The sequence below is a fragment of the Mesoplodon bidens genome (assembly GCF_964165515.1).
Source record: "Mesoplodon bidens genome assembly, chromosome: 18".
Lineage (NCBI taxonomy): Eukaryota > Metazoa > Chordata > Mammalia > Artiodactyla > Ziphiidae > Mesoplodon > Mesoplodon bidens.
In genome coordinates this window covers 56,646,298-56,667,800 of record NC_138175.1, presented here as the reverse complement: position 1 = coordinate 56,667,800, position 21,503 = coordinate 56,646,298, and the positions used below count along the sequence as shown (strand labels likewise).

Below are 21,503 nucleotides of genomic sequence, written 5' to 3'. Positions count from 1 at the left end.
GCATCCACACATATAATTAAAATTTTCCTAGTATCACATTAAAAAAGGAAAAAGAAACAGATACAGTTAATTTTAATAATATACTTTATTCAGTTCAAAATATCCAAAATATTATCATTTAAACATATAATGTAAAACTCACTAATGAGATATTTTACCTTTTTTACTTCTGAACAGTCATCAAGTCTCAGTGTGTATTTTACACTTACTTTACCACCTGGCCACACTTCAAGTGCTCAAGATTGTATGTGGCTGTTTGTTACCAAACTGGATAATGGTGACCTAGAATCTTTTCCCATGCTTACCTATTGATTTAGTGCAGCAGTCAGGTAAACTCTGGTCCATAGCTCAAATCTTGACTGTGGCCCTGATTCTTGTTTGGTTTAGAGGCTGAGTGGTTTTTATTCTTAAAAGGTTGTAAAAAATAATAATAATAAAAATAAAGAGGAACATGTGGTCCAGAGCATATGTGGCCTGCAAAACCTAAAATATTATTTGGCCCTCAACAGAAAAAACTCTGGTGAACCCTGGTCTGGTGTAACTGAATGCACTCAGGTTTATTCTGTTTATTTGCAATGTCAATGAGTTCAAGTTTCTTTGCTTTTGTGATGTTTCACTTTAGCCACACATACCTAGAAGAGACTGGAAGCATCTCTAGTTATCTTTGACTTCTCTTTGCATCACTGCTTTTTTCCCCCTTGGTCAGTCTAGCTAAAGGTTTGCTCATTTTGTTCATCTTCTCAAAGAACCAACTTCTGGTTCTGTTGATTCTTTGTATCATTAAAAAAATTCTCTATTTCATTTTTCTCTACTCTAATCCCTATTATTTTCTGCCTTCTGTTGCTTTTGGTTTTGTTTGTTCTTTTTTTTAGCTTCTTACCATGTAGAGTTAGTTTATTGATTTGAGATCTTTCTTTTCAGTGTAGGCATTTCCTGCCATAAACTGTCTTCTGAGCGTGCCTTTCACTGCATCCTGTAAGTTGTGGTTTGTTTTGATTTTCACTCCTATGTATCTTCTAATTTCCCTTATGATTTCTTCTTTCACCTATCTGTTGCTTAAGAGTGTGTGGTTTAATTCCCATATAGTATTCTTGTTTTCCTTCTGTTGATTTCTAGTTTCATTACATTGTGGTCAGGTTTCAATCTGTGCTTTTAATCTTTTCAATTTGTTGAGATTATTTTGTGGCCTAACATAGGGTCTATCCTGGAGAATGTTCTATATATGTTCTGTTGTTGGTGGAATGGTCTGTATATGTCTGGCATCCCTCCCCCCAAATATGTTCCATGTTCCCTCATTCCCTCCCTGCCGAGGATCCAAATCCTTAACCTAACCCTAACACTAAGGTATACGTAACCCAAGGACAAAGTAACTTGAAGTGAAATGTAACCCCAACCCTGAGATAAACCAAACATAAGGCCTACGTCAACCTGATTCTGAACCCTCTGTCAGCCTTCATAAGGCACTCCTGGGCTCTAACCACACTGGCATCCCCTGTGCCACAGTTCTCCCACTGGCTGTAGCACCCACCCTAGATCTCCCAGGCCACATTCATGGATAGCATTCAAGTTCTCCAGCTCTCAGAGGCTCCCCTCCCGGACTCTCTCCTTTTCTCCAGTCTCCCAAGACCTGTCTGAGCTCAAGCCTCTCCCTCCTAGTGCACCAGGCCCTCCCATGGCCATTAGCCCTGCCCCTAGCTTTTCAAACTCACTCCCGTGGGCTCTAGTCCTCTCCCACCCATACGCTAAGATTCCCCACCATGGGCTCAAGTCCTTTCTCCAAGACAACCCACTTTCTTCACTCTAGGACTGACCCTCTTAAGACAGCTCAGGTCCCTCCAGAGTCTAACTGCTCCTTGAGCTTTCTCAAGGACTTGATCCTAGGCCCTGGCCCCTTTCCCAGGGCAAATCCACTTGCCTCCCTTGAGTATCACCTTCCCATCCCTGTTGAGGGACCTCCAGGATTTGGAGAGGTCCAGTGTGCTGGTTCTGTTCCTTCTTTTTTTTAATATAAATTTATTTATTATTTAGTTATTTTTGGCTGCGTTGGGTCTTCGTTGCTGCACACAGGCTTTCTCTAGTTGTGATGAGCGGAGGCTACTCTTCTTTGTGATGCGTGGGCTTCTCATTGCAGTGGCTTCTCTTGTTGCGGAACATGGGCTCTAGGCACATGGGCTTCAGTAGTTGTGGCACGCGGGCTTCAGTAGTTGTCGCTCACAGGCTTAGTTGCTCCGCGGCATGTGGGATCTTCCCAGACCAGGGCTTGAACCCATGTCCCCTGCATTGGCAGGAGGATTCTTAACCACTGTGCCACCAGGGAAGCCGCTGTTCCTTCTTGAACAGGCCATGTTTGAACATCCAACAAAGACACTGGCTTATAAGCAATTTTAATGTCAGCCATTCTGGTGCGTGTCTAGTGACATCACATGATGATTTTACTTTGCATATCCTTGAGGAGTGATGACGTTTAACACATCTGCTCTTACTTATTATTTGCCATTTGGTGTTCTTAAGTGCTTATGCAAGTCTCCCTCCACCTTTTAATTGATTTGTTGTTTTATTATTGACTTGAAGGATTCTTTTTATCCTTTCTTTGTGAATCCTTTGTCAGGTTTATGTAAATATCTTCTCCTGGTCTTCTTGCTTTTTCACCACCTTCATGGTGTCATTTGATGATCAGAACTTTGTACTTTTGATGAAGTCCAACTTAATAACTTTTTATTTTCTGTTTAATGTCTTCTGTATACTAAGAAATGCTGCCTACCCCAATGCTTTGACAATAATCTCCTAAATTTTCTATTTTTTTTTTTTTTGGCCGTGCTGCACGGCTTGTGGGATCTCAGTTCCCCAACCAGCGATCGAACCTGTGACCTCCTGCAGTGGAAGTATGGAGTCTTAACCACTGGACCACCAGGGAATTCCCCGTATTTTCTTCTAGAAGTTTGATAGTCTTTTCTCAGCTCACTGCACCCGCAGGGGGTCTTCTTGTAAAAATTCCCTAATAGCAACGTTAATGGTGATGAGAACAACAACAACAGCTAATATTTATTGAGCTTACACAACATTTCAGATACACGTTCAAGGAGCTTACATGGACCAAACTCATTTAATCACCACAACAGCAGTATTAGGTAGGTGTGATTATCCCCATTTCACAGATAATGCACAGGGAGTAATAGCTAATTTTCTCAGTGCCTCACAGGGAGTAAAGAGGTGGGACAGTGATGGAAACAGGTAGGGGTATGTACCACGAGAAAAGCTCTCCCACATATGCTCCATTAGCAGAGTTTTACCTTAGAACAAATCTGAAATACAACAGAGACGAAATGGTATTGGAAGGTTTCTACGCATTCAGGAAGCTAATCTATCCAGTAGAAAATAGTCTACCGCTGAGTCTGTTGTGATCAATAAGAAAAAGTGATTTCTCCAATTCTCCCAATTCACCTCTCATATGACTTCTGATATTCCATAAGCAGAAGAGGGACCAGTGAGGGCTTTCTTGCGTTAAGTCTTATCACGGATTTTCCTCTTGTCGTGGAAGAAATGAATGTTGAATAGAGGCCTCTGTACGCTCTTTGTACCCAAAAGGTTTCTCAGCAGCATGAATTCTCTGATGTCCTGGAGGATGGCTTACACGTTTACATGCCTTTCCACATTCCTTACACTCAGAGGGCTTCTCACCAGTATGAATTTTCTGATGCTGTGTAAGTTGATGGCCGTGACTGAAGGCCTTCCCACATTCCTTACACTCATAGGGTTTCTCCCCTGTATGAATTCGCTCATGTTTGACAAGGCTTGACCCATAAATAAAGGCCTTTCCACATTCCTTACATTTGTAAGGCGTTTCACCAGTGTGGATTCTCTCATGCTGAGTAAGGTGATAGCCACAGTTAAAGGCCTTCCCACATTCTGTACATTTATATGGCTTCTCACCCGTATGAATTCTCTCGTGTTTCACGAGACTCGAACCCCAACGGAAGGCCTTCCCGCATTCCTTACACTCGTGAGGTTTCTCACCAGTGTGAATTTTCTGATGCTGAGTGAGATAATTGACGCGAGTAAAGGCCTTCCCACATTCTTGGCACTCGTAGGGCTTCTCGCCGGTGTGAATTCTCTTATGCTGAACGAGGCTGGAACCACAAATAAAGGCCTTCCCACAGTCTTTACATTCATAGGGTTTTTCACCACTGTGGATTCTCTTATGCTGAATTAGTTTATACACTCGGCTAAAGGTCTTCCCACAGTCTTTGCATTCATAGTCTTTCTCACCAGTGTGAAATCTCTGATGCTGAGTGAGCTCATCACCGCGTCTGAAGGCCTTCCCACAGTCTTTACATTCATAGGGCTTCTCACCCGTATGAATTCTCTTATGAATAACGAGGCTTGAACCCCACCGAAACGCTTTCCCGCAGTCCTTACATTCATAAGGTTTCTCACCAGTGTGAATTTTTTGATGTTGAGTAAGCTGATTACCCCACCGGAAGGCCTTTTTACATTCTTTACATTCATAGGGTTTTTCACCAGTGTGAATTTTCTGATGTTGAGTAAGTTGATAGCCTCGGCTAAAGGCCTTCCCACATTCCTTACATTCATAGGAATTTTCCCTGTTATGAAGTCTCTGATGTGGTCGGACAGAGGTATTTTCTCTGCAAGTGGGCGTTTTCCCACAGTTGATTTGATTGATATATCCCTCTTGTGGGGCCTGTGGTCCTTCAAACTCACCTTCACACATCCAGTCAAGGCCAAGGGATTTACTTTTTCTATTTGAGTTCTGTTTGGAAAAATTTATCTCATAAGTGCCCTTCTGTGTAGGTAAACTCTTGGTCTCATACGGTGATTCCAAATCTGAAAAAAACAGAACGAACAAAAAAACCCCCAAACCCCAACATATTTTGTTTCTTTTTAAGAAAACAAAAACAAACCTTATCACAAACTAAAACCTTCTCTAACAGAAATAAAACTTCTCCAGTGGGAAAAATATGAATCACCTAGGGCTCTTATTAAAATCTAGATTCCACGTCTAGCATCACAATACTTAATGAGGAAACACTGGAGACATCCCTGCTAAAATCAAACAAAAAAGGCACTTACTAGTAGCTCTACTATTTCCTACCAGCTGAAACAATTAAGCAAAAAAAAAAAAAAAAAAAAAAAAAAAATTAGAGGGACAAATCTCAAAAATGAAGATGAAAAAGAGTACAATTTATAGATGTGATGACAAACCTGGAAAACCAAGAAAATCAAATATAGAACTACTGTAGGAAAATAAAAAGATACAGTTGGATAGTTGTGTGTACACAAAAACACAAGTAATATCATTAAAAGTAATTCTGGATAAAAAGATCCAACATTCAAAAGATGTGTGTAGAATTAAATTTAATAACAAAAATTGTGAAACACTTAGGAGGAAATGTTTAGAAAAATCTGAGCATCAATAAGGATGCTAGGGGTTTCCCTGGTGGCACAGTGGTTGAGAGTCCGCCTGCCGATGCAGGGGACACGGGTTCGTGCCCTGGTCTGGCAAGATCCCACATGCCGCGGAGCAGCTGGGCCCATGAGCCATGGCGGCTGAGCCTGCGCGTCCGGAGCCTGTGCTCTGCAATGGGAGAGGCCGCAGCTGTGAGAGGCCTGCGTACCGCAACAACAACAACAAAAAAATAAGGATGCTAACTCTAGGGACTGTAAAACATCAAACATGTTGAAATTTATGAGTTCATTCAGATACTAAAAAATGTTAAATGGCCAACTTTGGGGTATGCTAGGAAACCAGCCCTTTGTTATTAAAAACTGATAGTTTTTTTTTCTTTAAAGAACAAAGTTTTCATCTTTCTTATCCAATATGAGCAGTTCCACTACACAACCAATTAGCAGGTGGATCAGTTTCTCTTTAAAGAATTATTTATAGTGAATAAATGATAGAATACCACCATTTTGAACCCTCAATGAAATACTGAATCTAGGTACTGAGTGTCAGTGACTGCTAACACAGCTTCAAAAGAGACATAAGCAGATATTGCTTCGTGGTGGAAGAAGAGAGAACCCAGGAAGCAGTATCACCAAAAAATAGATAAAAAGGAAAAAAGCACATGAAGCTAGGATAACAACCAACTTTCAGAAACTACGAATGGCACAGGGACCTGTTTTCTATGCCCTTGCTACTCAGTAGGGGTGAAACATGAGAAGGGAAACAAATTGAGAAGGGAATGGGGTGAAGATAAAGTTCAAGGTGGTGACTTCCTCCTCAGAGGCCTTGGGCCTGAGACCTTTGTAGGGAGCTCTGCAAACACCTCAGGGGTGCAGCTGCCCCCTGCCCAGCTGGGCCGCCTGTGGTAATGGTGGCCTTGCCCGAGCCGGGCTGGCTGGCGCTCTCCTCTGTACCACTTTAGTGTCTTTTCTCCTCAACTATCGAAGCTCTCTCCCTTGCTTCCATAAGACAACTGTGTCTGGCTTAGAAATGAGATGCCTTGCTTTCAAAAAAAGAAATGCCACATGATGTAGAACTTAGGAGAAAACTGTGGGCTCAAGATTTTTTGATTGAGCTTTAGTCAGATGTGTAACAACCTAAAACTGACCTCAGGAAAAGAGAAAGGCCTGAAGGACAAACAGGAAACCAGATGGGTAGGGAAAAGGACTATTTTATTCTATTCTATTCTATTTTACATTTACTTTATTTTTTAAAAAAATGAAAAACTTTTATTTATTTTTATTTTTATTTATTTTTTGGTCTTGTGTCGAGGCTTGCGGGATCTTAGGTCCCCGACCAGGGATTGAACTGGGGCCCACAGCAGTGAAAGCGCCGAGTCCTAACCACTGGACCGCCAGGGAACTCCTGAAAAGGTCTTTATTTAAACTTCTGGAGGCAAGCAGAACCTGGCAGTTGAGAGTACGGATTCTGGGGCCAGAGTTCTTAGGTTCCAGGTTTGCTTCTGCTTCCTTGATTAAGTCACTTTGTGCCCCAGTATACTCATCTACAAATTAGACGTAATAATTTCCTAGCTCATAAACTTGTGAGAATGGAACGAAACGTATTTGTACATATACACACACACCAGGCTCAGAATGTTTTCTGGTGCAGAGCAAGCACAGTATTTATTAGCCATTAATATTATGGCTGTTGTTTTGCTAATAGAAAAACAAGAAATTTCCTTACATATTTACAAGATATTATCATCCAATATTTAACTCAGAATTCACAGATTATAACTTTCAACCTCACTTCAGGTACAATGTGTAGGGAATGCAATATGCTCAGTGTGGTTTTACACAGATTCTGTTCATTCATCCCACTTCTACATCAAACATAGAGTCTGGTTTGCTAGAGAAAATCAAGTCACTGTGTAGAGCCATTTCCCCTAAAGGTGGGTCCTCAAAGTACCACAGACAGCAATTTGGGTGTAAACATAGGCTCACAGCATGAAGCTTGGTTTCTTTGAAGATGGTCATGAAATAAAATACATACATTTATTCTAATAAATTAAATAACTCTAATCAGTCCTTTGGCCAGTAAGGAAGAGAGGTGATTACAGGAGGGGCCAGACAGAGGTGGGAAGACCACTGCTGGATGAGGAGGTGAAGGGGCAATACATAACGCCCATTTCCAACTGGACAAAGCTCAAAACATCCCTTGGGTGCAGGAAGAAAGAAATTCAACTAGTATCTTGAAAGGTGGTCCTGAAAGGAGAGGGCTGACTGTGCAGAGAGCAGAGTCCAGATTATCTGAGGCGGGCAACTTACCCAGCGAGACCAAGTTACTGTAGTTCTCCAACATCACGTCCCAGTACAGGTCTCTCTGCGTAGAGTCCAGACATGCCCACTCCTCCTGAGAGAAGTCTATGGCTACATCGGAGAATGTCACCAAACCCTGGAAACGCAAACCCACACGTCCCTGATGAAATGAAAGCATAGTTTCCAGATGGAGGAGGGGGGAGGAAGGGCCACGCTCCGTGCAGGGGTGGATACAGCGAGTAGATTAAAAGCCTGTGATATGGGGAGGGGCCAGTGAGGACAAGACTGTGGCTGAAGCCCCTCCTGCTGCAGGGGAAACCACCTACACCCTGGGGAATTCTTTTTTAAAAAATTTATTTATTTTATTTTTGGCTGTGTTGGGTCTTTGTTGCTGCGTGCAGGCTTTCCTCTGGTTGCGGCAAGTGGGGGCTACTCTTCGTTGCGGTGCACAGGCTTCTTATTGCAGTGGCTTCTCTTGCTGCAGAGCACGGGCTCTAGGCGCACGGGCTCAGTAGTTGTGGCGCACGGGTTCAGTAGTTGTGGTGCACGGGCTTCGTTGCTCCGGAGCATGTGGGATCTTCCCAGACCAGGGCTCGAACCCGTGTCTCCTGCCTTGGCAGGCGGATTCTTAACCACTGCACCACCAGGGAAGCCCCTGGGGAATTCTTAATCATGCCAACCTGTCAGGAAATGGATAAACCAATCCCAGTTTTCCTCCGCTGCACAAGCACAGAGCCTGCTAACGGGCCTGTCTCATGAATTCTCAGCAAGCATGGATTCCTACAGCATCCTTTTCTCTTTAAGGGGAAAGAAAAAAAATGCCTGGGGTTTACTTCCCAAATGTAATATAAGATCTTTTATCTTAGAAAATTGGGTTTGCATGTTTGAATGTTTTCAAGTCTCGGGTTCGTCATTTTGCCAGGTTATCTTTTAGGCAGTCCACCTTTGTAATGACAAAAACATTTTTTTATTCCATCGTAGGGAAGGATTAGATTTAATTATGACAGTTACACATTTAGGTTGAGCAAAATGTCTAAAGTTTCCCCAATTCCAAGAGTATGTGATCATTTATTACTCTTGTATGAAATGACCTTCTTACCTGTCACCATCTGCTAGCCTTGCCTTTTCTTTGTTCCTGATTTAGAGGAAACTGGTATCAAATGATTCAGGAGCATACAGACAGGTCTGTGCAAAACAAAATTTACCTCCCGGGTCCCCTGGTAGGAACATGATCTCTGAGTCCACAGGCCCTAATCACAGCTCTACGCAATTCTAAAAGCTTCGTAAAGTGTGAGCTTTCACTACACACTAAGACTGAGACCAAAGAATATGAACGTTCCCTCTTCTCTGCCTGGGAAAAAGATCAGTGGAGATGAGTGAGGAACTCTAGTTTTCTCGTGTGGTCAAATGGGACCAATGTCTCCAACTCATCAAATCGTAGACTTGACTCAAATATTTCTCCCAAGGTAGTTTCTGCTTCCATTGTTCCAATTACTCTTGACAAAAGAGTACATAAGAGATACTGAGTGACTAGCTCAAGGGTTAAGTGAACATTAGTCACAGAGGTGGGCAACAGGCTATATGGCATTATTATTCACCGGAACAGGAAGAGCTGGGAAGTAGGTACTTGGATGGGACTCCCTTGGGCAGGAGGCTTCATGATATTTCAAAGAAGTCTCCACAGGAGCTAAATATCACAATTCAAGAAGGAAAGAGAAAAACATACTTACGTGGGCCATGGTTTTAGAATTCAAGAACTGATCGGTCCTCTTGGGGTCTCCTTTACTGAAGACACAAAATCCAGAGAAGCCAGATCTAGACAAGGAAAAAGAGGCATTAAAAATAAGTGCACCTTGGTCCCCAAATGACTTAATACAACCTTTTCACTCCTCCTTCTTTTCTTCCAAAGAACGCTCATCTTCTTCCCCCACAAGGCCCCCCACATAAACACAACACGTCTAGAGAAGATTAAAAGGATTCTGGAAAAAAACAAAACAAGTTTTCCCTGAAACCCCAGGAAACCCAGCTGCACAGACAGGACAGAGGAACTTTTATTTTTTGTCTTGAAGTCAGATCCAGACATTTCAGTGGGAGGATTCCTGGCCAGCTCCCTGTTGGGGGAATATGGATTAAGAATTTGGCCTTGGGGCTTCCCTGGTGGCGCAGTGGTTGAGAGTCCGCCTGCCGATGCAGGGGACGCAGGTTTGTGCCCTGGTCCGGGAGGATCCCACATGCCGTGGAGCGGCTGGGCCCGTAAGCCATGGCCGCTGAGCCTGCGCGTCCGGAGCCTGTGCTCCGCAACGGGAGAGGCCACAACAGTGAGAGGCCCGCGTACTGCAGAAAAAAAAAAAAAAAAAAAGAATTTGGCCTTGACCAAAGAGAGGTGTGGCCTTTGCCCTCAGCTTCTGAGAGGTAACCTACGTCATACCTGACAGGAATGTCTTTGTTTTGGGTAGGGGCAGGCTGCACTGCATCTCATGGTGGAAGCCGGCCACACCAGAAAGACCAACCAGGTGATGGGTGGGGTTGGGGGAACTCTGGGTCATGGGCTGTCAGTTGACTTGGAGACTGAGATTAACATCGGGACAACAAATCAATCAATCATCATGCCTACATGATCAATCAATCTTGCCCACATGTTGAAGCCCCAGATGAAAACTCTGGACACTGAAGCTCAGGTATGCTTCCCTGGTTGGTAATACCCTGAGCATCCTGTCACACATCGATGTCAGCAGAATAACAGGTTCTGACTTCACAGGCAGAAGACACTGGAAGACCCAGGACAGGAACCCTCCTGGACCTCACCTTGTGCACCTGTTTCCTTGTCTGATGTTAACCTTTATCCTTTCCCTGTCATTAACTGTATCTGGGAGTACAACAGCTCTCAGTGAGTTCTTCCTTCTAGTCCTGAATTATGAAACCTGAGGGTGGTTTTGGGAAACTCCTGAACTTGCAGTTGGTGTGAGAACTGAGGGGGGTCTGGTGTGGAGACTGCACCCTCAAACCTCACTGTCTGAAGTTGGCTAACTCTGGACAGAGGGACGGTGACCTGGACTGAGACTGGGTGTGTTTAGGGAGCTCAGTCTCACTCTGGGCACATCCTGCTCTCTTTGGGCACACCATCCAGGGTGGGGAGAGGCTGCATCGTGCACACTCGAGCTCTTCTGGCCTCTAGACAGTGTGATGTCAGTCAAGACTTGGCAGGTGGACAGTGTGGAGAAGGGACTGCCCAGGTAGCATCTGGCATTCTGAATCCAGGAAAGCTGGCTGCATAAGTACATGCAGAATATCAGTGTAAAAATGTATTAGGGGACTTCCCTGGTGGCCCAGTGGTTGGGACTCCACACTTCCAATGCAGGGGGTGCAGATTTGATCCCTGGTCGGGGAACTAGGATCCCACATGCCGCACAGTGTGGCCAAAAAATTTTTTAAAAAAGTATTAGTGGGCTATTAAATGCTAAGTTGGAAGAAATACTTAAAGACATGAAAGAGGTTTTAGGTATATTGTCAGTAGGAAAGATGTTACAATAATACATTTGTAAAATTCTAAATATAGATATAGATACATACTCATATGTATAACATGATAAAGATATCTATATCTATATAGATATATACACACATACAAGATATATGAATACACATAGAGACACACACATACACAAAAACCCATGAGACAGCAATAGAAAGAGAGATGTAAAAACAGAAATAGAGAAATAGAAAAAGCCTAGAAAGATATATCCCATGTGCAGAAAAGAGCCACAGAGTGGCTCTGAAACCGCTAATCTTAGGCCTGCTTGCAAGACTGGGCCCTTGGCTGGCTTTCCAGTGTGTTCCAACCATTCCCTGACTGGTAAGTGGCTCACTGTTCTTAAATTGCTTTTGTACAAGCCATGTGGTTTACAGTAAACACGAACCTTCCTCCGAGAGCCTGGAATCTGGGTGTGTGCTGGGCAGAGGGTGCCTATGTGACAGACTCCCCCATAAAAACCCTGGACTCCTGGGCTCAGGCGAGCTGCTCTGGTAGACAACACTGCATATGTGTAGCTATAACTCGTTGCTAGAGGAATTAAGCATGTCCTGTGTGACCGCACCGGGAGAGGACTCTCGGAAGCTTGGGTCTGCTTTCCTCCGATGTTGCCTAGGTGTCTTTCCCTTTGCTGATTTTGCTGTATATCCTTTCACTAACAAATCTTAGCCATGAGGAGAATGATATATTGAATCATTATCTAGAGAATCACTGAGCCTGGTGGTGGTCTTGGCGACCCTGACACACCCTTTGACCTTGATTTTCTTCTTTTTAAGTATACCTTGTTAAGTGTTTTAACAACAGTCATGCATTGGCTTAACGTATATAAATGTGTGTGCATTTATTTATTTTAAAGTTATTAAGAGACAGTTAGATTCTCAAGGGATAAAGTTCCACTCTCTTTTTTAAACAGACTCCTCTGGAACTTGCAGAAAAGGCTCAGAATATATTATCTTTGGATTATTTTACTGAATAGCTTCTCTTAGTTTCCTTTCACTACCTAATACCTAAACCAACTCTTTGATGTCTAAATATGCCCACATGTGCTGGAGTACTGACGGGAAAAAAATGACTACAATGCCAAGTGATGGCCTGTAGATACTGACAGTTATCTTGACACTGCTTAGTTTTATGTCTTGATGCAAGGGTGAATTTTGCTTTTGAACTTGTCCTTTCAGCCAGTGTCCTGTAGATAACTGCTAAATCACCTGACCCCGCTAGTCTTCACTTTGTATCCAACACTATTAGAAAAAAGTATGTAAGGCATAAAACTTAGAAAATAAATTTCATTTATCTCTACGTAGATATCTCTACTGTGCATTCAGAATTACTTGGTCGTGACCTGACATCAGCAGCTATAGTGAGAATGATACCCCCTTCCCGGCACTTCTCAGGCCACATCACCTGGAATTCTCCACAGGCCTTGGCCACAGGCCGTCTTGTACTTCTCTATTCAGTTTCCCTTCCTTGCTGGACTACAAGTAATGTACAGGTAACAATGCCTTTTAGTCATCTGTCATTCTAAGTACTATTGTAGGCGCTTAACAGAAGTATGACTTTGACTCAAAATTCCACTTTTTGGAATTTATCCCAAGGAAATAGCTATACTAGTACACAAATATATGCACAAGAATGTTCAGAGAATTTTTTTTTTTTTTTTTGGCCGCACGGTGCAGCATGTGGGAACTTAGTTCCCCGACCAGGGATCGAACCTGAGCCCCCTGCAGTAGAAGCACGGAGTCTTAATCACTGGACCACCAGGGAAGACCCCAGAGAATTTTTTTTATTGGATAGTTTTTTTTTTTAATTGAGATAACTGTACATTCAACATGCAGATGTAAGCAATTACACAGAGGGATCCTGTGTTCCTTTATCCAGTTTACCCCAAGGGCAATACACTGCAAACCTATAGTACAATATCACAGCCGGGACCTTGACATCGATACAATCCATCAGTTTTATTCAGATTTTCCAGAGGATCATTTTAACAAATGAAAAAAGTAGAAATATAAATATCTCCCAGTAGAGGATAGATTAAATCGATTGCAGTCTGTTACAGTGGCATACTATACATTTACCAATAATGATATTGACTTGCATTAATTGAGAAAAAAAATTTAAGATGAATTACCCAGTGGAGAAGGTACGTTTAAAAAGGTACTGGTGATTTGGGACAAGAGGTCTTCATGAATTTAAGAACAAGGCTCTGTGGTCTGACTTTTAGGATATGGATCTTTGCCCTGACAGTTACTAACTTTACAGTATCTATTTTCTGACAGGTAAGACTGGGATAAAAATCGTACCTACCAGGTATGACTTTCTCAACTACTAAGAAGATAATCTACATAAAACACAAAAACATGTAACAATTATTTAATACAAGTTAGCTGTTATGGTTTAAGATCAATAACATAACACATCCCTTAATTCGTTTTTATAAAACAAACTCAAGCCTGCTGTCTCCCGTTTTTCTTATGCTAAAATATGTATTTCTCAAAACTGCTGTTTATATAATCAACGCTAACTAAAAACTTTCAAGATCCTCTTAAAAATGAAAGTCTTTCCAATTAACAACATAAGCAAAAAAAGATTCTAAGACAGATAACGAGGAAATGTTCCCTTGCCACCAGCAAAGAGAGGGACAGACATGATTTCTGTACCGAGTTCCAGCTCAAAGAATCTAAACTGAGAAGATGCCAAACTGAGAACATTAGTAAGTGGCTGAATCTTGTCTTCTATGTGACATGGGAGATTCAGGTGAACATTTTAAACCTGTCATCTCTTTTTCACATATCTGCCCATGGAAATGTTACTTGTGCAGGCCATATTTATTATGTATCAGTGATCACTGTCATGTTCTGTGAAAGCAATACTCAACTCCTAGAAAATCTAATTTTGAAAGTCTGTCTTTCTTGATAATTTGTTGCCATGGGATTAGTTTCAAATGGTGCCTCTCTAATCCTTTAAGGTGTAAATATGTGAGAGATCCTTTTCAAAGCAAGAACGGGATCACTGGGCACACCTCTCCCCTCTCCTCATGCACAAAGGTAGAATGTGACCCTTAGCTGAGGTGGATTCCTTTTACAAACTACGATTTGGAAAGTCTTGGGCTCACTTACAGACCAATTAGCAGGATTCAGTGTTCCAGAAAGAAAACACACACATATGCTTAGACGGGGAGGGGAGGACTGGAAACATACCTACCAAAATATCAACAGTAATTATCTCTGGAAGGTACAGTAATGGGTAGTTTTCTGTTTCTTCTTTATAAGTGCTTTAGAGGATTGACATTTTTTTCAGCAGGCCTGCATTAATCCCATTATAAGAAATATACCTTAAGATAGTCCCAAATTAAAAAAAAATTAACAAAGAAAAGGACTACAGTTATGAGGGGGCAGGTATGTTGCAGCCATTAAGTGAACTTTGAATAGATAGGTCTGTGGTAGGCAAAAGAACAGTCTCCCAAAGATGTCCATGTCCTAATCCTGGAACCTGTGAATATGTTACATTACACAGCAAAAGGGAGTTAGATTGCAGAGGGACTTAAAGTCCCGAATCATCTGACCTTAAAATAGGGAGACTATCCTGAATTATGCCAGGTGGGCCCAGTGTAATCACGAGGGTCCTCAAAAGTAAGTAAGGGGGATGAAAGAGGAGAGAGAGAAGTGAGGACAGAAACAGAGGCGGAGTGACTAGGCTCTAGTACTTGGGGTTTTGAAATATGCAGCCGTCACTCAGGGTGACACAGTCTTTGAAAAAAAGGAATAACTTTACAGTGGAGGAAACTGACAAACACTGCCTAAGCCAGATGATCAATTTCAACCTCACCAATCATAAATCTGGTTGATAGTATGTCTTCTTGCTACGATGTGATGAAAGTGTTAATTTACTGCTGTGATCTTCCACCCCAAAACCCATAAACCGAGTCTAATCATGAGGAAAACATCACATTCCAATAGAGGCATCCTACAAAATACCTGACCAGTACCACTTAAAAATGTCACAGTCATCAGAAACAATGGAAGTCAGAAATGGGCACAGCCAAGAGGACCTTAAGGAAACATGACAACGAAATGTAATGTGGTGTCCTGGATGGGATCCTGGAACAGATGAAAACCATTATGTAAAAAGTAAGGAAATCTGAATAAAGCAAAGACATCAGTTAATGATAATGGTTCAGAATTGAGTTGTTAATAATAGAAGAAACTGGGTGCAGGGTACCTGGGAATTCTCTGTATTATCTTTGCAATTTTTCTTTAAGACCATTCTAAAAAATAAAATCTATTAAAGAAGAACAATATGCAACCATATGTAGCCCACAAAGCATGAAATATTTAATATGTGACCCTTTAGAGAAAAAGTTTGCCAAACCCTGCTCTGGATCCAAAACTCGTAATCAGCATCAAACCATACTGCTTCTCACAGTTCATACAAAGATATAACCGAAACATACTGAAACTGTCAGACCTCAAATAAGACCTGGCTAATACAACAAATTTCTATTTATTGATTACTGAAAAAAAACTATCCTTGCCTTTGATGACAAAGACCTTTGCTCAAACCCCACTCTTAAAAGCCTCACAAAGCTGATAACTTAGTCATTAACTGACTAAAACAATCAAACCTTCTCCTTTCTTGCTGTGCTCTGAAAGTCAGCCCCGTGGAAAAGACCAAAGATAGCTAGCCTTTGATTCCACCTAAAAATTTAATATCCCCCTTACCAAATCACACACTAAAAGTGCTAACATTAACCTCCCAGTAGTATTCTTCGATCCTAGCGGAGTCTTAGAAGACGACACAGGAGGATGTGAACAATTTGCTTATTGAATATGTGAGTACTCATTGGAGAGGGTTGGTCAATGGGGAATACACATTCACGACTCTTGTCACACCTCTTGGGAAGAAATTACTGGGTCAAGTCACTATGAAAGAGGACATTTCGGGGCAAGGAAAGCAAATATTCTTAAGTGCTATAAACACAAATCATTTACTGAACAAGAAGGTAACTCATCTGGACCTTGATATCAAGATGTGTGATGATGATTCTTTCTCCTTGGGATGCTTTTTCTGGGGGACAGCTGGCCTGGAGGAAAGAGAGGTCAGAGTGAGACATTAGGACTTTTCTGGAGCACAGACTACATCCGAAAATGCCCTCCGAGGCCACACCTGTTCCCATGTCTTATCTAAAACCAATCAGAAATAAGAGGGCACCCACATCTGAGTATTTCAGAGATTCTTGGAACTAGACTCTAGTAATTGGGGTACCCCCACCTCCTAGGTCAGGGACCTCTCCTTTCCAAAAAAGAATCTTATTCCGGAGGCCCTTCCATTCTGTCATTCAGGTAGCCTGAATTTTAGATGGAGAGCACCTCTAGCTCTAAATCTGCCATCTCATGACCATGTCTGTGCCATTCTTGTCATTTTCACTACAGCATTCAGGCTCTGACTTTCCTTTGGGGCCACTGTGCCCAAACAAGTACCCGCATGGTTGGAACGTGAAGGGAGAGGAAGCAGCAGAGACATCAGAGCTACACACTCAATCCGGGGCCACACACCCAAGCACAGTCCTGCACCTGTCACAGCTGAACAATCGCATACAGCTCGGCTCTGTCACACCGGCTGACGCCCACGCCAGAGACATGGTACACGGCTGCGCCAACCCCACAGAAATGCAACGGCACATCTCATAGCCTCGGGGACACATCTGGGCCCCGCCACCCCCGCACAGCCCACACGCATGTAACTCACACAGAGCACAGTGGAGGAGGCACAGCCCGGCCGCGTCAACGCTACAGATGCTCACACGTACGGGACGCACACAAACCGGGAGGGGGCCGCGTCTCGTCTCCCCCTACACACACTCACGCGCAAGTGCGTCACAACCACAGGGACCGGGCCTGTCTCCCTCACCGACGCCCACGCGCACATCTCAGTCTGTAGACATGGCCGAGCCCCTGATCACACACACAGGGGGACACACACACACACGATCGCACTTCCTCCGCAGCGCTCCCGAAGCCAGAGGCCAAGGCTCCGTTTCGGGCCTCTTCTCCTTCTCCCTCATCGCCATCGCTCGCCGTATTCCGCTCTGTTTTCCTCCTGGGATGCTAATTACTCACCGCTTGGGGCCCAACAACCGACGGCGTCGGGAGGGAGCGCCGGCGTTGAGGTTAACTCCGGACAGGGTCACCGGGAAACTAGAGCTTGAGTAAAAATCCTTCTCGCGGAAAGCACATCTCCCAGATGCAACTCCCCGAGCTGCTAATAGGGCCGTGCCCCAGAGCCCTCTGGGAAACGTAGTCCAGAAACCCGGGAATCCGCGGAGATGAAAACGCACGGCCTCTCTTTCCCAGCATGCAACTCCACAACGGCACTAATAGAGCTGTCCCTCAGAGACTTCTGGGAAATGTAGTTCGCATCGCAGGTAATACACAGGCCTTCGGAAGGCTTCTCTCCCTGCCTCTAGAGGAGCTGTGACGTGAGAGGGAGCGTATTTCAGAGTCGCAGAATTTGTAAATGCTGGGAGACCTACCAGCCGTTCAGATTTCTTTTCTTTTTAAAATTATTATTATTATTTTAACGGGAGAAAAGCATACAAATTTTATTAAATTTTTACATGTACGTGAGAGCTTTCAGAAGAGAATGAAGCCCTGAAGAATAAACCAGAGCAGGAAGCTTTTATACCTTTTAGACAAAGAAAGGATAAATTTGTGAAGTACTGACAGTGCAATGGGCTAGTGATAGTCCAATTAGGGCCTGGTAATCCTTATCTACATTTAATGAGGTTTGTTTGCAGATTCCTCTGGCGCCATCTGTGGACTGGTAAGAGCCTATCTCCATTAAAAGAAGAATTTATTTCCTGCCTTTGGACAGAGAAGGGGGATCTTTCTGTATGTTTACCGCTTCTTCTTCTTCTTTTTTTTTTTTTCTTTTTTGCGGTACGCGGGCCTCTCACTGTTGCGGCTTCTCCCGTTGCGGAGTACAGGCTCCGGACGCGCAGGCTCAGCGGCCATGGCTCACGGGCCCAGCCGCTCAGCGGCATGTGGGATCTTCCCGGACCGGGGCACGAACCCGCGTCCCCTGCATCGGTAGGCGGACTCTCAACCACTGCGCCACCAGGGAAGCCCTGTTTACCGCTTCTTAATTGCCTTCAGCTCAAAATAATTTTTTATGTCAAAGAGGCATATTTTAGGCTGATATACCTGGTTTCCATCAATTATGACACAGGCATTGCTTGCAATAAGGAAGGCCATGAACTCTTTCAGTAAGTGTTCTCTTTTTGTATATCATGCTGTTTTATACTGTTTATGTATTAGTTTAATTTAGGTCTATTTGCTGTGAGTCAGTAATACTCATATTCACTTTCTAAGGTGCCTACGAATTTTGTGCTAAGATCTCATCCCATGTTATTAACACCTCTACTATGAAAGAGCTCAGTTTCTATGCTGGGGGTTTACCTGCCTCCCATAAGTTGTTTTTGTTGTTGTTGTTTTTCAAACAGGTTTTATTGGTCTTCTAATGGGACCAAGTGAAACACAGAGACATTTAACATAAACCAATACTCTCAATTGTTTATGCATTTTTGTGTAGGGATAACATTTCCCTAGATTATTCTAATCTTTTCTCTATTTTTTATTCTAGTTGATTTACATATTATATTAATTTCAGATTACAACATAGTGATATAATATTTTTATAGATTATACTCCATTTAAAGTTATTAAAATATTGGCTATATTCCCTGTGCTGTACAATATATCTTTGTATCTTATATGTTTTAAACATGGCAGTTTGTACCTCTTAATCCACAACCCTTATCTTGCCCCTGCCCCAGTACTCCTCCCACTGATAACCGCTAGTTTGTTCTTTCTATATGTGTCTGTTTCCATTTTGTTATATTTATTCATTTGTTTTCTTATTTAGATTGCACATGTAAGTGATAACATACAGTGTTTGTCTTTCTCTGTTTGACTTAGTTCACTAAGCATAACACCATCCAGGTCTATCCATGTTGTTGCAAAAAGCTAAAATTTCATCTTTTTTTATGGCTGAGTAATATTCCATTGAATATATAAACCACATCTTGTTTATCCATTTATCCGTGGATAGACACATAGAGTTGCTTCCATATCTTGGCTGTTGTAAATCATGCTGCTATGAATATTGGGGTGCATGTATCTTTTTGAATTAGTGTTTTTATTTTCTTTAGATATATACCCAGGAGTGGAATTGCTGGATCATAGGGTAGTTCTATTTTTAGTTTTCTGGGGAACCTCCATACTGTTTTCCATAATGGCTACATACATCAGTTTACATTCACATCAGCTGTGTACTAGAGTTCCCTGTTCCCCATACCTTGGCAACATTTGCTGTTTGTGGTCTTTTTGACCATAGTCATTCTGACAGGTGTAAGGTGATATCTCACTGTAGTTTTGATTTGCATTTCCCTGATGATTGGCAATGTTGAGCATCTTTTCATGTGCCTTTTGGCCATCTGTAGGTCTTCTTTGGAAAAATGTCTATTCAGGTCTTCTGCCCATTTTTTAATTGAGTTCTTGTTTTTGATATTGAGTTGTATGAGCTGTTAATATATTTTGGATATTAACCCCTTTTCAGACATATCATTTGCAAATATTTTGTCCCATTCAGTAGGTTGTCTTTTCATTCTGTTGATGTTTTCCTTTGCTGTGCAAAGCTTTTAAGTTTAATTAGGTCTCATTTCTTTATTTTTGTTTTTCTTTCCTTTGCTGGAAGAGACAGACCCCCCAAAAATATTGCTACAACTTATGTCAAAGAGTGTTCTATGTTTTATTCCAGGAGTTTTACGGTTTCTGGCCTTACATTTAGGTCTTTAATCCATTTTGAGTTTATTTTTGTATATGGTGTGATCAAATGTTCTAATTTCATTCTTTTACATATATAGATGTCCAGTTTTCCTAATACCACTTATTGAAGAGACTGTCTTTTCCCTATTGTATATTGTTGCCTCCTGTGTCATAGGTTAATTGACCATATATGCATGGGATTGTTTCTGGGCTGTCTATTCTATTCCATTTATCTATGTGTCTGTTTTTGTGCCAGTATCATACTGTTTTTTTTTTTTTTTTTGGCTGCATTGGGTCTTCGTTGCCATGCGCGGGCTTTCTCTAGTTGTGGTGAGCAGAGGCTACTTTTCATTGCAGTGTGTGTGCTCATTGTGGTGGCTTCTCTTGTTGCAGAGCACGGGCTCTAGGCTCATGGGCTTCAGTAGTTGTGGCACGTGAGCTCAGTAGTTGTGGCTTGTGGGCTCTAGAGTGCAGGCTCAGTAGTTTTGTAGATTGTAAATTTGTAGATTGCTTTAGGTTGTATGGCTATTTTAACAATATTCTTCCAATCCATGAATACTGGATATCTTTCCATTTCTTTGTATCATTTTCAATTTCCTTCACTATTGTTTTATAGTTTTTAGAATGTAGGTCTTTCACTTCCTTGGTTAAGTTTATTCCTAGATATTTTATTCTTTTTGTTGTGATTTTAAATGGGATTTTTTTTTTTACTTTAGCTTTCTGATAGTTCATTATTAGTGTATAGAAAAGCAATAGATTTCTGTATATTAATCTTGTATCCTGCAACTTGCTGAATTCATTTATTAGTTCTAAGTGTGGGTAGAGACTTTAGGGTTTTCTATATAAAGTATCATGTCATCTGCAAATAGTGACAGTTGAACCATGCTCGTGACCCTGGAAGAAATTCAACTGGGTTTTGGTGTATGATCCTTTCAATATATTGTTGGATTCGAGTTTGCTAATATTTTGTTGAGGATTTTTGCATCTATATTCATTATAGATATTGACCTATATTTTCTGTGGCTTAGCATGTGATCTGTTCTGGAGAATGTTTCATATATACTTGAAAATAATGTATATTCTGCTGTTTTTGGATGTAATGTCCTGTAATATATCTACTAAGTCCAACTGGTGTATTTTGTCATTTAAGGCCATTGTTGCCTTATTGATTTTCTTTTCTTTTTTTCTAAATTTAAATGATACATTTATTGAGCTGTGCCTTTCCTACCACACTGGATTAAATAAACTTGTCAAGAAGTACGGGTTTTGTCACCTTCTGGGACATTTAGTAATTTGCTGTTCTTTCTTCTATGTACCTCTGTTAGTACGTATGGCCAACTGGACACCTGTAACAGGTAGGTCTCATGTTATTAGATACACTGGTAAGGAAAGTTATATTCATTGTGTCCTTGGTTCAAAGCAACAGG

General features: G+C 42.0%; 1 protein-coding gene across 1 annotated transcript; it reads right to left on the bottom strand.

The window, feature by feature from the left end:
• Positions 1-66: 66 nt before the first annotated feature.
• Positions 67-17,528, bottom strand: ZNF331 (zinc finger protein 331). Its single transcript, XM_081217077.1, has 5 exons — positions 17,371-17,528; positions 16,269-16,334; positions 9,453-9,537; positions 7,732-7,858; positions 67-4,842 (listed from the first exon to the last, which is right to left on the bottom strand). The coding sequence occupies exons 3-5, from the start codon at positions 9,459-9,461 to the stop codon at positions 3,512-3,514; spliced, it is 1,467 nt and encodes a 488-aa protein (XP_081073203.1). The 5' UTR covers positions 9,462-9,537; positions 16,269-16,334; positions 17,371-17,528; the 3' UTR covers positions 67-3,511.
• Between the last annotated feature and the right edge of the window lie 3,975 nt (positions 17,529-21,503).

What these genes read in the sequence shown, in the direction of transcription:
- ZNF331 (XM_081217077.1), bottom strand. An exon ending in CAGTAACTTGGTCTCGCTGG is followed by an intron (nt 4,843 to 7,731) that starts GTAAGTTGCCCG and finishes TGTTTTTTTCAG; the next exon opens with ATTTGGAATCACCGTATGAG.